Source organism: Apteryx rowi, unplaced genomic scaffold (genome assembly GCF_003343035.1).
Source record: "Apteryx rowi isolate R43461 unplaced genomic scaffold, aptRow1 scaffold_466, whole genome shotgun sequence".
NCBI lineage: Eukaryota > Metazoa > Chordata > Aves > Apterygiformes > Apterygidae > Apteryx > Apteryx rowi.
In genome coordinates, this window is record NW_020450723.1 from 111,058 (window position 1) to 127,788 (window position 16,731).

At 35.8% G+C, this 16,731-nt stretch overlaps 1 protein-coding gene across 1 annotated transcript in view; it reads right to left on the reverse strand.

The window, feature by feature from the left end:
- The window catches only part of DYNC2H1 (dynein cytoplasmic 2 heavy chain 1), a 197,513-nt gene that overhangs the window by 107,398 nt on the left and 73,384 nt on the right, over nt 1–16,731 (reverse strand). Inside the window, exons 69-74 of the mRNA XM_026077887.1 lie at nt 15,636–15,779; nt 13,584–13,673; nt 7,374–7,439; nt 3,722–3,772; nt 1,682–1,759; nt 407–538 (exon numbers count right to left, since the gene is read on the reverse strand). Coding sequence (XP_025933672.1) covers nt 407–538; nt 1,682–1,759; nt 3,722–3,772; nt 7,374–7,439; nt 13,584–13,673; nt 15,636–15,779 — 561 coding nt within the window. The remainder of the gene's footprint in view (nt 1–406; nt 539–1,681; nt 1,760–3,721; nt 3,773–7,373; nt 7,440–13,583; nt 13,674–15,635; nt 15,780–16,731) is intronic.

Genomic DNA, 16,731 nt, shown 5'->3' on the forward strand with positions numbered 1-16,731 from the left:
ATAATATGTGCATTTAATGATAAACTAAATTAATGATGCTCAACAAGCAGAGAAATTCAGCAGTAACAAAGCAACCATGAAAGAATTTTAATTCCTATTCATAAAATTAAATCTGTGAATATTAATAAGGAGCTTGTTATCTTGCAGGGTATGCAAGTTGCAACTGAGCGTACCCTGCACAATACACCAACACAAAAAAGACTCAGATAAGAGAGAACTAAATTTATATTGCAGAAAAAAAATCCTTAAATTAAATAAACTATTCAAGCTATAAGACAATGTAGATATTATTACTGCTTAAAATTCAACCAGCCTGAAGCCTAAATTCCTAAGATGTAAAATTTATTTCAATTTTTCAATGATGCAATCATAAATATTTTAAAATAATTTAGTATAAAAATACTACCTGCTGAAATAAAGAAATTCTGTTAACAACAGAAGATGGAAAGTCTTGTTCACACACAGAGCTCTGAGAAAAAGTGCGCCACAGATCTTCATCTTCAAAACAAAGTGTCTGGTAGAGAGCAGGGAGAGAAATCTACAAAGCAAATAGTACATATTTAATAATAAAGAACAGCCATTTGGACATAGAATAATTTAAGTAATTAACAAATACAACTATGACTCTACTCATGGAAATACTTATACATACCATATAACTCTTTATTAAAATTGATCATCAGAGGCAAAGAATAAAGGATAGGATTTAAAATTAACCACTTGTCTATTCCCTACAAATGCTAAGCCTGTATTTTCTCTGTACTTTTGTTTTTAAACTTTTAGGCTCTTTGTTTTAAAACTTTGGGCTCTCTTCCTTCAGTCATGACTGTGTTCTTTCTCTCTCAGTACTTAGTATTAATTGACCCAGTTGCTCGTTTCTTTTTTACTCCTAACAACCATGCTTGCTACACCATTATTGCAATTGTTCCTGATCCCTAGTGAAGAGAAATGAAAAATAATCATCTCTGGGTTTAGCAGCACAAGTCTTTGCCCAAGACCAAGGCTCTTCCTTCTTGCTGCTGAGGTATCTGCAGGAGGCAAAAAGCCTAAGACAGAATTTCAGGGATTTATATTTTCACTTAGTTCTGCTCAGATCAGGGGACTTCAACACAGACTGTTGCAGGATGAATTAAAGCAAAATATTGGTTAGTTTTAATATGAAATTAGTTGATCCAAGAAATTTCAAACTCTGAAATGCCTCTAAGTAAGGCATGGAAATCTGATAATTAGAAAACTAGTTTCCCAGTTAACTGTCTATGGCATTTAATTCAATACAAAGTAGTTTGTGAAAAAGCACTACATAACAGAAACCTGCAACTTAAACATTCTTTGCAATTTTTCTCTCTGTATATTTTTCTATCTATAGAAGTCATAATACCTTGAATAGGCTTAAAATATTTCCTAATCTTAGTAAAATAACAGGTTCATTCACATGCATTAAAATACGTTGTTATATAGGGTAAAGAACCACATAAAAAGGCTCAGAAAACTGGGATGAAATAAAAATAACAAGTTGGTATTTTTTCAAGTGGGTACATATTAGGTTTCTGGGAGATATAACAAATAAAATAACAAAATGCTTTCATCTGACAAATACATATTTGAGTTTTCAAATCCAAATTATTATTTGCTAAAACCAAAGACCTTTTAAGCTAAATTCAAACCATAATGAGATCTTTACCTTCAAAGATGCTATTGCCCAGGCTCGCTCCTGTTCTATCCAAGAGGGAAGCTGGTCACGAACATTTCTTTGTGAATCCTTATTAAAGTAAGTTATACATTATATGCATAAGTTATACAAATTTTACTGAAACTCAAATTAACACTGTGAGCAGTAGTAAGATTGCAAAAACAGGGCAACTAATAAAAATCTTTACAGGAATCTTTCCATGTTCTTTTACTAAATGAATAAATGGAATAACAAAACAAAAGCTACCAATAATTTAAATGTGAAATACATTGTTCCCATCAACATTTGCTTAATTATTTGAGCCTTAAAATATTTTATCATTTAGAGTATCAGTATTTCACATTCACACTCTAAGTAGATTTCTCTTCTATTAAAAACAAGTGATTCAAATGGTTGGCTATTTGCATATGCACTCCAAGCAACTGACTTCAAAAATTATTCCATTGCACATGTTCACAGTCATGAACAGGTTCTTCACACAAAGGGCAGTTCTCGATAATTGACCAGACAAAGCATCACTCCTAGACACCTCTGCACTGGCAAAGTTTGGCCACAGCTCTATGTTTCTTCTTGGATGTCAGGGATGGAAGAAATTCTGAGGATGAACAACAGAGCTCAATCTTTGCCTCTCCTCTTCTCTCATTTGGTGTCAGGCTAGCTCATTTCCATCAGTCTTTGCTACAGTTTTCATTATTCCTGACTACTTTTTACCTTTAGCCTTCCTCAAATATGTATCAGTGTATCTTATATATCCGGTGGTACAAGACAATTACCAGTGTGAGTGCCTTGTTTACAGAACATCTATGATACCAACTATTTTAACCTGCACACTGGCAGAAATGGTAAGTCACTTAAAGCAGAATGAATTACTCCTTTTCTCTTAATTAGGCAGCTGGCTGATAAAAAGACCCTCAAATGCCCAGATTCTCTAGCCTTTAGATGACCCTACAGGTTTTGAGTCTCCATGTGAACATATAAAAGTCAACTGTATACAATCTTTATATATATTTATATATATATATATAAAATCTTTATAATTCAACTAGATGTCAGTGGACTTGTCATCTTTTTTTGAACCTTTTCCAGTTCTGCTCTATCCTTTTGGAGAAGAGTGAGATCAGGTGATGGGATGCACTGTTGACTCATACAGTGGCATCTTCCTTTGTAATAATTCTTAATATTTCAGCTCTTTTGTCATCTGCTACTGAACATTGGCCTGACATTTTCATGAAATATTCAGTTCTAACCTTAAGATCTTATTTCAGATTGGTAGAAAACAGTTCAGAACCCAACATCTAAATTTTTTTTTTGATGTATATCAGTTAATATTTATCTGCATTGAATTTCATCTGTCACTGTATTTACCAAGCACTCCGTACTGTCAAATCCGCCTAGACTTTGTAGTTTGCTCACCTATTTACCACCCTAAACAACTTGTATCATCATCAAACTTTTCATCATCCTTTTCCATTGGAAGGTTATTTTTAAAGCACACAGTTTCAATAGAATTGAGGGACACTTGGAAAACTACAGAATGATCAGGCAGGCATGCAACAGATGCTTTTTAAGCTAGCTTTGTCACCTAAGAAAATACATAACTACATCTCCAGATGCAGAACTCTGAGGCTGGGGAAAGAAGCATGACAAAGTTTGGAAACTTTGGATAATCTCATGAATCCCTACAAAAAGTATAACACATATATGATATTGGGAGAAAGAGGGACTTGGAAATGCTGATTTTAATTATATAAGAGGGCTTTAAAAATCTGTTAAATTTACAGTTGAAAACATGTATTGCAATCCCATTAACAGCAACAAAGAAGCAGTAAAGGCAAAAAGTTATGAATATTAGAAAATGAGTTGGCATGTTCAAAGAGTTTTAAAATATTTATATTACTATGTAAAAAGTTATTTGTCCCTTTACTGTATGAATACAATTAATAAAACAATATAGTAAATACAAAGGCATAACTTTTCAGGATTTAATTAATATACTCCTTGTTTCAATATATACAAGCAAATGTAGCTTACTGATTTTCTTAGGGTATCTCCAATGATCACACCTGTAAAAGTGTCCCATTCCTAGAGGGAATAAATAAACAACTCAGAGAAGCCACAGGACATCTTAAAGAACAAAGATTAATATATAGTAACATGTAGGCAAAACAAAAGGAATTCAGAAGATAAGCAAAATAAAGCTTAGATTCTGAGAGTTTTAAGACATTTTTTAAACTCTAGGTAATATTAACAGTATGCAATTCTTTTTGCAGAATCCAAGCTAAATGACTGGAGTACTTCATAAGAAAAGAGACAAAAAGAGAAACCCCATCCTTTCTCAGTAGCCACAGCTCCCACCCAGTCACACAACAACAGACTAGCAAGAAGTAATATACTTGGCTGGCGAGGATACACATACTGACTGAGTAACAGCAGGTCACGTAAAACAGTTAACTACTGAGTTCATGTTTCAATATTGTTTCATGTTACAGTACCCAAAAGATACAATTACTAGAACAGAAGGAATATTTACTGCAATAGATTGATATTATGAATACTTTGGTTTCATTAAGAAAGGGGAAATGTATGTTAAAGATATGTACAATTAAATCTTTTAGACTTGGTGTATGCATCCAGGAAGAGAGCTTTTAATCATTTAAGATAGTTCAGGTAAGTATTTTAAAACATGCTACAAATGACAAAATCCTATATTTGGAGGTGGCAAAAAATATACAAAAAAATTAACAAGATAGAAATTTTACATAATCATTATAATTAATTCTAGATATAAGAGTAATTTTTAAAAATCTTTATTGTTAAAGGTAATAGTAACTTTCCAAATGAAAAAAGTCAATCAGCTATTACTACTGTGATGTAGACCACAGCAGAGTTTTTTGCACCCATCAGTCTAGTTAAGTCTTGACACAATTCTTTCAATTATGAACTGAAAATTCTCTTCCAAGTATAAAGAAATGCTCAAGCACAAAAAAATGAATGAAGGCTCTCTGGTTCTAAAACCAGAAACTCTGTAATATTTTTATGAAGAACAGCAAGGGCAGAATATATACAGACATGTATATAGCTACATCAAAAATCTACACACATTGATTCAGAAAGAGAATTTCTCCACTAAGAGCCAAGGCATTCTACAATAGGTACACTGAATTGTACCATAAAATTTTTCATCACTATGGATAAACACGGGGGGTAGAACTCTTCTGCGATAAGGACTTCTACAAAATTCTCTAGCAGCATGGTAAGTGACTTCTCATGTCACCATGTTAAAAGTTTTAAAAGACATAGCTTTAAAAGAATAACTACTTCATCTTCATTGCCCTCAATACACAATTTGCACGAGCCCTCTTTTCCCACTGATCTAATTAAAATAATTTCTATTTTTAGAGAAGAGAAATATTGATATTATTTGCTTGTTTTAATTCTTGAGTATTCAGATATTGCAGGAATGTGCATCAGATGTAACCTAGATTAAGCTGGTTAAGAACTCTAACAGCTAATGGAAATGCATGTTAAACAGTAGGAATCAATACATAAAGCAGTGCTCACAAATACTTAAGTAAGTCTATGCAGCCAGGCTTTAATTTAGTCAGAAAACTATTTGCCAGTTTCTGCCTTAATGAGTTTTCAAACTCAAGGATGAAAAAGATAAAGCAGGATACTTTCAGAAGCTGAAAAAAAGTAAAATATATGAGTTAGGGAAGTTCTAATAATGAAGAGTAGCCAGTGCGTGCCTCTACTAATGAGATTCATCTGAGTTATCTTTATCAAGCAGCTTCATTGCAGAAAGACTGGGGGATTTCACTTAGTCAATCCATACATCTGCCATAAAACTACACTGCATTAATAACATCAAAAAGTTTCAATCAACTTTTCTTAAATATTTTACCTTAATCCCATATCCTTCATATTATCAAGTTCCATTGCTTCCTTCAAATTATCTGATTTTTATCTTCTTCGCTATATTGGGCTCTATTCTAACCAGTTGACACCTACTGCCATTTGATATCCCGTCTGCCCTCCAGCTTCTATTACAGAAAATTATGAGTATCCTGTAGGCTGTATCTCTCCATCCCATGCTGGTATTTTGGATACTCAAAGGTGTCTTGGCTTGCACTAATCAGCCATACTTAAGCGATTGTATTGAGTCAATAGTACATATATTCCACTGCAGGCAGAATTTATAGAATTAATTTCATTATATTGTAGACTATTTCATTATATTGTCAACTAAAACATTGGCATCTATACCTGAGCCAGCTAATCTGGACTACCTGTAAACACAGTGGAGAGAAGTAAGCAATTTTAGGGGATAATCATCTGACCTATTTTAGAAAACTCATTTATGATGAAATTAATTGCTTCCTTGAAGTGTCTGTTTTTTTCTGTTTCTGATAAGACAGTCTAGGGTAAACAGTCCAGATTAATTTTATCTCAGTTACCAATTCTGACTGCTCACCACCCCCAAAAGCACCATCTTACTGGAGACAGCAAATTCACTGTGGACTAATTTGAGCAAAAGTATTATCTAACACCCAAAGAGAGGAGCATACTATTACTGAGAAGTGCACTGCACTACGGAAATAGGAGTTAGCAGTACCTAAGCTCTGCTGCAGTTTTGTTGTGAGTAGGGTAGCCTCTAAACACAGCTAAATACTGTATTGCAGTGGTCTGGAACCAAACCCACAATATCTCTGAGGTATGCCCGTAGCCCATAAATTAGTAATTTTCAGATTAGGCTTTATTCAGACCAATGTCAAATAGAAATGTCATGTGGCATTTCCCTTCTTTTTATGAATAAGCTAATAATACAAGACCTGCCTGAAAATGGGAGGGACAGCCATTTTCTACTAAATGAGGTTTGAATCTATACCAAACATATCCTACACTACTATCCATAATATAAACCATTCCAGGATGAGATCACCATTCCAGTCAAAGATGGGCCACTGTGGTGCAAAGAATGCAGTATTCATGTGGCTGGAGAAAAAACATTCAAAAAGGACATTGTCTGATTACTGGCCCAAGGATTTCTTCAGTATTAAGCACTGAAGAATCATTGGATGAAATGCACAAAAAATAACCTCACTACTTCACCTTCCAGGAAGATCATTTGTCCTAAGTGTCTACAACAGTGGGTTGCAGAATCAGACTCTTACCTAATTTCTCCCTAGACCTTGCAACCTTTTCTGCATTTCAATACCAAGGCAGGATGTGCAAACAACCCTCAGTCAAAATGAAACAGAAGTGTATCCATCACTTTATTTATGGAAGAATGTTTATATTTTACCAAAATGATGGATAAATGTCTAGCCACATGATGGGGGGAAGCACCGATATGGTGCCTGCAAAAAACTGCAAGAGCCCTCCATAAAGAGATTAGATGGTCTGTCCCAATGGAAGGACAGGTCACACAAGCATCTTTTTCAGATCTCTATTTGAAAAGCAACCTTTTACCCACCTTTCTCATAGTAATCTTCAACTTTGAACCTAATAAATACAATTTTAACATCCAAACTTTTTGTAAAAATAACTATCATAGGGAAATACAAGCACATAAATCTCAAATCATGAGTCCTATTTTCACTGAAAAGGACTTTTCATCCAATTATTTACTCTTCATGTTAAGTTTAAGTAAATCACTTCAGGAATTTTCTTCTCTATCACTTACATTCTCTTGAAAGAATTCAGGGTGCATTCCTCGTACAAAATGGAGAGCAAACATTAGCTGGTCAGCCTGAAATAAAAACAGAAAAAGTGTATTTATATATTCATCACATGTCACTTTTCTCCTTTTCCTATGAGTGAAGTTAACTAACAAAATTTCACTAATTAAACACCTCCAATTCCATAGTAAAGGCTTAGTGACACATATCCTGATTCAAAATTGCTGCATACCTCTGAAACCTAGAGACAAATGCTAACCCAAACCCCCACATCTAACTACATCTAAATTAGGGGGAAGAAGAAAAAATGGGTATTTGTAATAAACCAAAAATACGAAACAAAATCCATTATTTTTGAAATCATAGACAGGAAATGCTTGAAATCAACTCAGCTGCTACAGAAGACAGAATTGGGGAAAACAGCAGTCACACTATGACTCATTCTTAGGTCTTTTACATCACTTGAATTTCAACCAGTCTCTGAGCACTGCAGCAATAAACCATGAATAAGGTAAACATTCAAGACAATATTTTCAAAAGCAGTAGTTAAAATTGGGGTTCTTATGGCCATACACAGAAACATGCTTGTCCAAAGCACCTGCTGGTAAGCACAGATCACCATCAGTGTGAAACACTGAAAGTCAGCATTTTGGAAAATCAGTAATACTCAGAAGCCTAGTTTGAGGCCTCCATTTTTCACTTTGGTCTGCAATCTGGAAGATATATTTTACTTAACAATACATAACCTATTTTGTTTTATCGGAGTGGAAAGTAAACATAAGGAAGCTGATATGTCTTCTTTTCTTTTCATGAAGGTGAAACACAACTAAAAAAAATAAAGCCCAGGGAAAAGGGAAAAACAGAAGGAAAGCAACAGTTCATGGCATTATGTTAAATCTGCAAAGCTTAGGCACCTCAGGCAGCTGATGAACTCAACACTCCTGCACTCCTGTAGAAATTAAATCTGTTCTTGGCTTCAGATAGATAACATTGTCTGAATTTACCACAGTGTGGTTTCCCACATACACATCTTTTGTGTACCTAAAAATGAAAGTCTCATTGTCCATAGCTCAAAAGCATCTACTTTCTCCATGTGATCTTTAAAATGAAAGTGCAAGAGTGTGCACTCACCAATTCCCAAGTCTCTTGTCAGCTATAAGACCAAATCTCATAGGTTCCTGCATAGGAATGATCATCCTCATGTTATGATGGCTCTGCCACCAAAATGAAAATGAATTCACATACTTATCCCTGGTTAACACTTAGAACACAGATCTCAAGGGATCTAGAGACAATCTAGAAGTACTGCTATCCTGGATCCAGAGGTGCACTCTAGCAGACAGTCTGCTAGTGTCATAATGATGTCAATTAACATGACAGCAAGAGTAAGAAATGAAACAGATTCTGGCACATACAGTTTAACACTATTTGATTGTTGAAAACTCACAACTTGTATTAAAATACAGATCTTGGTTTTCACTGTAACTGTGATAGTATGACTAATCCTGTGAAATTCCATCCATTACTTAATGATCAATGTCCAGTGGTGACTTCAAACTTTTAGTTGCAGAACAAACCTTGAGGGTCCTACAGAAATAACATACCTTCATTGCCTTGATGAAGAAGACTAGTAAGGTCTGCTGTCAGGCTTCCCAGGCCCCTGAGCCTAGTGGCTAACTTTGGAGGATGGAACATTTCATAGTAGAAGATCAAGTTAGGTACAATCCCAGTCTCTAGGAAGGCTATGGAGAAAATTCTTCTGGAAGCCACTGTCAGGGCCCAGAGCACACCCCCCTTCTAGGATTTTAGTTGGTTAAGTTAAAAAAGTTTAGTTGACTGAGTCCAAGGTCAGCTACGTGGGACCTAAGAGCTGTTGTGAAGAAAGCTGGAAGCGAGGACCTGCTCCTCCTTTTCCCTGGGAACTTCTAATTGAGGCTTTACCACTGGTCCCCACCTGTGCTACATCACAGCTGTGTAGCAGCTGTATCTGCACCTGGCCTTGTACCTCTGCAATTCTGACTCTGACCTGGACTTACTGGCTTGGCTTCCTGGCTTGGCCTTGGACCTGTGTGTCACTAAGGACTTTCTGAGTGATCCCTGGACTGTGTCTGACCCTGACCACTATTTCTGGTCCTGATCCTGACCCAGACTTGCTGCTCTGCTTCCCGGTTCCTGGTTGGTGAGGTGACTACTCATGCCTGCCTTATTATCGTGCTCTGCTCCTGGCCTGCCTTCTCTTGTGGAGCAGCTGGCCCTCACTGCTCCAACAGCCATATTCCAGCACATGAAAAACAAGAAAGTGACAGGAAATGTCTGGAATGGATTTACCAAGACCAAATCATGCCTAACTAACCTGAATGTCTTCTACAATGAGATGGCTGGCTCTGTGGTCAAGGGGAGAACAGTGAATGTAATTTTACCTTGACCTTAGCAAGGCTTTCAGCATGGTCTCCCATAGTAGGCTTGTAATTAAGTTGGAGAGCTATGGGTTACAAATGGGTGGAAAATTAGCTAGTCCACTAGGCTCAACGGATTGTGAACAACAGGCCAAGGTTCAACTGATGGCCAGTTATGACTGGCATTACCCAGGGGTCAATGGTTGGGCCAATACTGTTGAACATTTTCATTAACAGACAGGGACAGAATGCACTCTTAGCAAATATACAAACAAAACAAAATTGGGGAAGGAGCAGTTACATTGGTGGAGAGGGCTATTCAGAGGGACCTCAACAGGTTGAAAAAATGGACTAAGAGAAACCTTCTGAAGTACAACAAAGGCAAATACCAAGTCTTGCACCTGGGACAGAATAGCTCCTTGTGGACAGTAAATTGAACAGGAGTCAACAGTGCTCTTTTGCAGTGATGAAGCCCAACCACAAAGTAGGCTGCATTAAGAAGATGGTAGACAGCATGTTGAGGAAAGTGATTTTTCCCCTCTGTTCAGAACTTTCGAGACTGCATCTGGAGTACTATGCCCAGATCTGGGATCCCCAGCTGAAGACAGACAGACGCTCTGGAGCAGGGCAAGTGGAAGGCCACCAAGATGATTGGGGGCTGGAGTACATGATGTATGATCACAGGCTGAGAGAGCTAGGTTTGCTCCACCTGAGGAAGAGAAGTCTAGGGGAGACGCTGTTGCTTTCTACAACTATCTAACAGGTGGTTATAGAGAAGATAGAGCCAGACTCTTCTCATAGGAGCACAGTGAAAGAACAAGAGGCAACAGGCACAAGTTGCAGGGGGAAAGTCAAACTGAATAATAGGAAAAAATTACTCCCAGTGAGATTAGTGAAGCATTAGAGCAGATTGCCTATGGATTCTCCATCCTTGGAGATATTTATAACTCAACTGGATATAGCACTGAGCACTCTCCTCTAAATTCAAGGTTGGACCTAACTTCAAAGTTGCCCCTGCTTTGAGTAAGGTTAGTGCCAGATAATATCCAGAGAACCTTTAGAACCCTTCCAAACTATATTATTCTATAATTCTTTGATTTTCCTCATACAAACATAATTTTACAAAATCACTCTTACAGTCCAATTATAAATGTATTCCAACTCCAAGCACATATTTCTTTGGTGTTTTTCTGTCATAAAAGAGGAGATATTTTCTGTGATAAGCATGAAAACACAACATAGAACAGAAACATGGAGAAAGAACATTAAAGATGTTCAACATCTTTGGGAGGTTTTGTCATGTGCAGTAAAACTAACTTCAACTGCATCTGTACTTCTAGTATCACCTGCTGACTAGGTTCCAGGATTATGGTTGACTGGGTAGATGGACACAAGTAACCAATTGTGAGGGACCATCTAGAGACCATATCCTCCCGCCTACTTTCAATAGCCCTTGAGATGACTGATTTTAGGAAATACCAAGAGGCTATACATAACTTGACTCATCTGGGCCACACCCACTTTTAGGGAAGGGTTCCATCTGGAATCACTCACCTTCACATCATAAGTTAATAAGCTTATGATGGCTACTTCTCATGTTATGTGCCACCCCTAGAAATAAAAGAACTAGAAAGCTTACAGATCCTGACCAATGGCCTGAACCAGGAGATACATAGAAATAACTGGCAGGTCTTGAAGAAGTGGTGTGGACTGACAATTTTTTCCATTTTTTAATCCAATACTGCCCATAACTAGGTCAAAGAATTTGGAATCTCCAAACTTCTTGAATATGTGATGACAGCCACACAACCGCTTGGGATCCTCTGTACCTGTATGGATATGTATATATAAAGCTGTAGTTTGCTGTTTTAAATAATTATGGTTTATTAACTCTATTGATTGCAAAACCATACTGTACAAAGTATCCTCAAGGATACAATTAACATAAGTAAAAGGCATTAGATTTTATCATTGCATGTATTTACTATTGTTTTTGTTACTAGCGAAGTACTGGAGGACAAATAAGCCCCAAAGACGAATCTGGGTCAAACTGTGCTAAACACTAAAGCTGTGTTTTTACTGGTAAATAAAATACGCCGTGAGCATTATATAACACTGTGAATAACTGCCATGGCCTAAGTCCACACTATTAAACTCTCAAACAGGGTCTGCAAACGCATCCAAATCCAAACCATCTATTAGAATGGTATCTGGATGATTTATCCCCCAAAACATGAATCCAAATTGTTTAGAAGAACGCTAATTGGTCCATACCAAACCTATGTCAGGGATCATTCTGACAAATTAACAGTACAGATGCTCTAGTTCCAGTGCTCAGGACTACTTCTTGGCACCATTTCACTTACTAGCATTGATGAAGCCTATATAAACGCACACACACAAACATAAATATTAACCACAGGCAAATAAAAACATCTTTCCCAAGTCTAATACATGTCAATAATATGCTTAAAAGGAATAAACTAGTATGAGCTGTACAATTTATGAAGACACTCCTATAGGCCTCAGCATTACAACAACAATTACAAATCAGCGTGGATAAAAGGCAAAATTAGTCATAGACTGATGATGGGACGAGCAGCTTATTTGTTCTCTCAAAAGTCCCTTGTTAGAACATGATATTAATCTAGGTGGACCATTGGTCTGCATGGTATTCTTACATTTTTAATATCTTCTAAATTCCAATCTGATCATTCACATTAAAAATCATTCCTACCGGAAATCTCCTATACGCACTTTGCTTTTGAAATCTTTCATCTTTTCCAGTATATAAAAATAGCTTGCCTTCCAGTATTCAAAAGATGTGATGACTTATTGGAAGGCTTCACAGACTCATGACTTCAAACACAGACATTAAATTATCAGGAATTTGCCTTTTTCCAGTTTCATGAAAATCCATCTGAAGTTTGACAAGCCATAGTCTTTAGCAATACCACTATTTTTGCATCCTCAACATAGTGTAGTTAGATTTTTGGGGATAAAATCGCCCAAAATTTCTCCATTCTCACTAATCAAACTCCAGACTTGTATGATTTCTACTACTGCCCAAATGATCTATGCAGAAGACCTACTGCGTATTCTTCAGCTTGCTGCTAATGAGACAAACCCCTCCTGTTATGGCTGTTCTATGTGAAAGCAGGAATTAAAATTGAAAGTGAGAGGCATATCCTATCCTAGGCTTTCACCAAGACAGCAAGAAGCCATCTAATTTGAATGCTGAGCAAACAAGAAATACTCTAAGAACATTATATGGCGGAACAGGGGAACAGATGGAGAAAAATACACCAGCAGGTAGAAATTTGGGGAAGGAGGTGAAAAGAAGAAAGAGAGTAGTTCCATGTTATTTTGGTTTCCTTTTGAAAAAAAGAAACACATAATCACACAAAACTTCATCATGACTGCTAGGTCAAACACTCTTACTTAGGAAATGCTAGAAATAAGACTGAACAGAATGAAGACTGCTCAGAAGACTGAGAAACCTGGGACATGCTAAATAACCAGAATGAGAGAGAGATGAGGAGCCAGAGGTCAAACAGAGATAGGTCTAGACTGAGAATAGTCTTTGTTCATTAAAAAATTGCACTGCAGAGAAAGGTGCACAAGCAATCTTAATCTGTCATACCTTAATTTTCAATGATCAATTTTACATGTTTAATTATTGCATTTGTAGTTTTTTGGCATGTATTATGTATGTACTGACACAATATTGCTTATCTGAAGTAGACCAAGTTTTGGTTGTTGAACGAATAGTTTCAAACCCAGTGCACCATATAAAAGCCAGGAAAAATAGAATCTTACCTTAAACAAGCAACGACAAATGTATTCATAGACCATATGCTTCAATGAGCCAATAAGGGACTTGATTCTTTCTTCAGTATTACCTGAATTCTAAAAATAAAGTTTGGACTTAAAAAATCATCTGAAATAAAAAATCATTTGAGGTACCATTTTTTCATTGGTTCATTTTTAATGAAAAATTACTAGAATGACACAAAACCTGGACTCTGTGTGGCACCCATTATTTCTGAAAACATGAATTTTTCTACTGAGCTCACCTGCAGCTCCCAATGAGAAGATGAGAAGTTTATACTCAAGCATTAAGAAGTCAACATTTTGACCTTGAACATTATGTCTTTAAAAAACATACTGAATCTAAAAGACTTAACAGAATCTAAGATAACTATATAGCACCCATGCTTTTTTTGAATGTTCCAAAAGTTATAGAAACTGGACTGAACAAACAATATACAGCCTTTTTTCTGGAGCAGGGAGAGGGAATGGAGGTTTGCATGCCTGCAGAACAAAAAAATGCATTCAAAAGATGTAACAATACACATTTCTGCACGCTGCCCCACCGTATGCTTTATTTCTCTCCTGGAGGTATACATATAGAGGATGTGAGAGGTAAGCATATACAGAATATGATAACAGCTCCTTCTCCAAATTTATTAAATCCTTGGCCTTTCATAGTTTTCACTTGGTAAAAAGTTGCCTATATATTGAATTATTACATTTAATATTATTAAACAGATATATTAAGTAGAGTTACTACACTTTCAGCCAAATTTGGCCCCACTGAACTAGGCACTGCAGAAAATAGTAAATATACTGTCTCCTACAAAGTTTACAGATTAAAAGACTAATTATAAAAGGAGGAGAAAACTAAAAGAAAGATAGGATAAGAGAAGAAAGAATGGGGGGAAAAGGGGTAACAAGAAGTATAAGATATATCAGCAATAAATTCCTTTCTGTCTTGCTGGAATTTGAAGACATGAGTTTATAAAGGAGAGTAATTTGGATTCACGGACTGACTATCTTGACTAACACCTTTCCAATGCTTAAAAGACATTTGGGAAAAATGCAAAAGTGGACAGAGGAGCACAAAAAAAGAAGAAAATGAAGGTAACGACTAGCACAGGCAGAAGTTGATCTTTAAACTGGATAACACAATAGGCATGATGGAAAGAAATGATGAGAGGGTATGAAAGTAAGAACAAGAAGTTAGCATCTTATGTTGTGGAAAAAAAAGAACAGGTCTTTAAAGAGCGCATTTTTATGTAGTCAGAACCATGTTCCTGGCAATGACTACATTAGAGTTGAAGAAAAGTTGTAAGCATGGATACCGGAAAATAAAGGGATTACAGTTATCCAGAGGCGATATGATGAAAGGTTGGTGGAGCACTTTTAAAGTGGAAACAGAGAAAGGATGAATTTTGGAGATCGAAACAAAAAGTTGAACAAAAAGAAGATGCATCATTACTTAGTGTGAATTTTTACTTCTAAATAGCAAGGTGATAAGAGAGAAAATCAAAACTGTGCTTCAGTAAGAAGAATATACTGGCCATTAGAATACTAAAAACTAAAAAGGACAAGAACACAGGCTGCACACATGCTTACAGACTATATAAAACAAATAGATAACATTTTGATCTTCCTTCAAATAACTGAACCATGTAGAAATATAGGTCTTTTCTTATTCTACTCCTTGCTGACAGAATCAGTTTTATTTGCAGATTAGCTCATTACTGAAGGCTTTATTTAAATAAATTGAAGTTATAATCAATCTTGGTTTTCCTAATTTGTTTTAACCTTAAACAAATAAAAAGCCTGAAATTACAAATAGGAATTGCTTACTTTTCAGATGGTGCAGCAATTTTATAATTCATATGTAATATAAATAATATAAAAAAATTTATGTTGTATATTCTGAATATCTAAATCACAACAGTTCAGCATCACTACATTTTATATGTTATTCTCTAAAAATGCCCACAGCAACTACTAAATTCTAAAGATCAAAGGAGACTTCTCTTTTCCTGAAACTGTGAATGCAGCAGAAAAATCAAATACCTGTTCACTTTGCAGAGCCCTTTCGAAAAGCCGTAGGAAAGCCGCCAAACTAAAACGGTACATATTATTAATTTTGGACAAGTCAGAAATAATAAAGTACATCTTGCTAGCACTCTCAGCTAAAGGGAGATAGGCATCCCGCTCCTGTGGATAAAAGGAAACAATAATCAAAACCAGTATTTTACTGCCACCTACCGGTTATTGAAAATTTATTCAGCCTATAAAAAAAAAATTGGGATTAATTCCACTGCTTTAGGAAACAGAATCCTTTCAGAATCTTCACAGGGAGGGACATACACTCCAGACATCAGCAGTGCCTTTATTATTTTTAGAAAAAAAAAAAAAATATATATATATATATATATAAAACTTTTAGTAAAAATTTTTTTTAGTAAAAAAATTCTTTAAGTTATTAAGAACATTTTTGAAAGGACTTCTTGGGTCAGTGAGGCTTGTTTCCACCACAGAACATTTCCCAAAACTCAATAGCAAATTTAAAATTTAACAGATAGGAACAAAATGCAAAAATCTGTAATGTGTAACAAAAGCCAGCAAGGTAAAGGAATAGCATCATCAATGCTTTAAACTTTTGCATAGCAAGGGATTTATTAAATAAGAATGTCCATATGAGCCTTGAAAGTCAGCCATATTATTTGCAACAGCAGAAGGCAAAAATAAAACAAAATCAAAACCCACTATATGCCAATAAGACCTTGGGGAAAATTCATGTAATTCAAACAGGCAGACTTCTTTAAATTGTGTAGATATTTAGCATGTGTAAAACAAAGGAATTTAGTTACTGAAAATGCTTACTGTACTTGCATATGTCAAATACCCCTTGCTTCAAAAGAGGAATTTCTCATGTTAGTAATCTTATAAGTCTGTAATTGGGGCAAAATTTTTGGTTCATTGATGTTTATGGCAGAAGTTCCATTAATTCAGTGGAGCCAGGATTTCACCACTTACTTGTCCAACTTTGAAAATCAGACGTGAGTATTCTCATTTTCACACTAAACCCAAAGCAAAGCAGCAGCATAATAACTGAAAATATAACTTGGGCAAATTAAGCAGGAACCAGTTTATTCAACGAAAAACT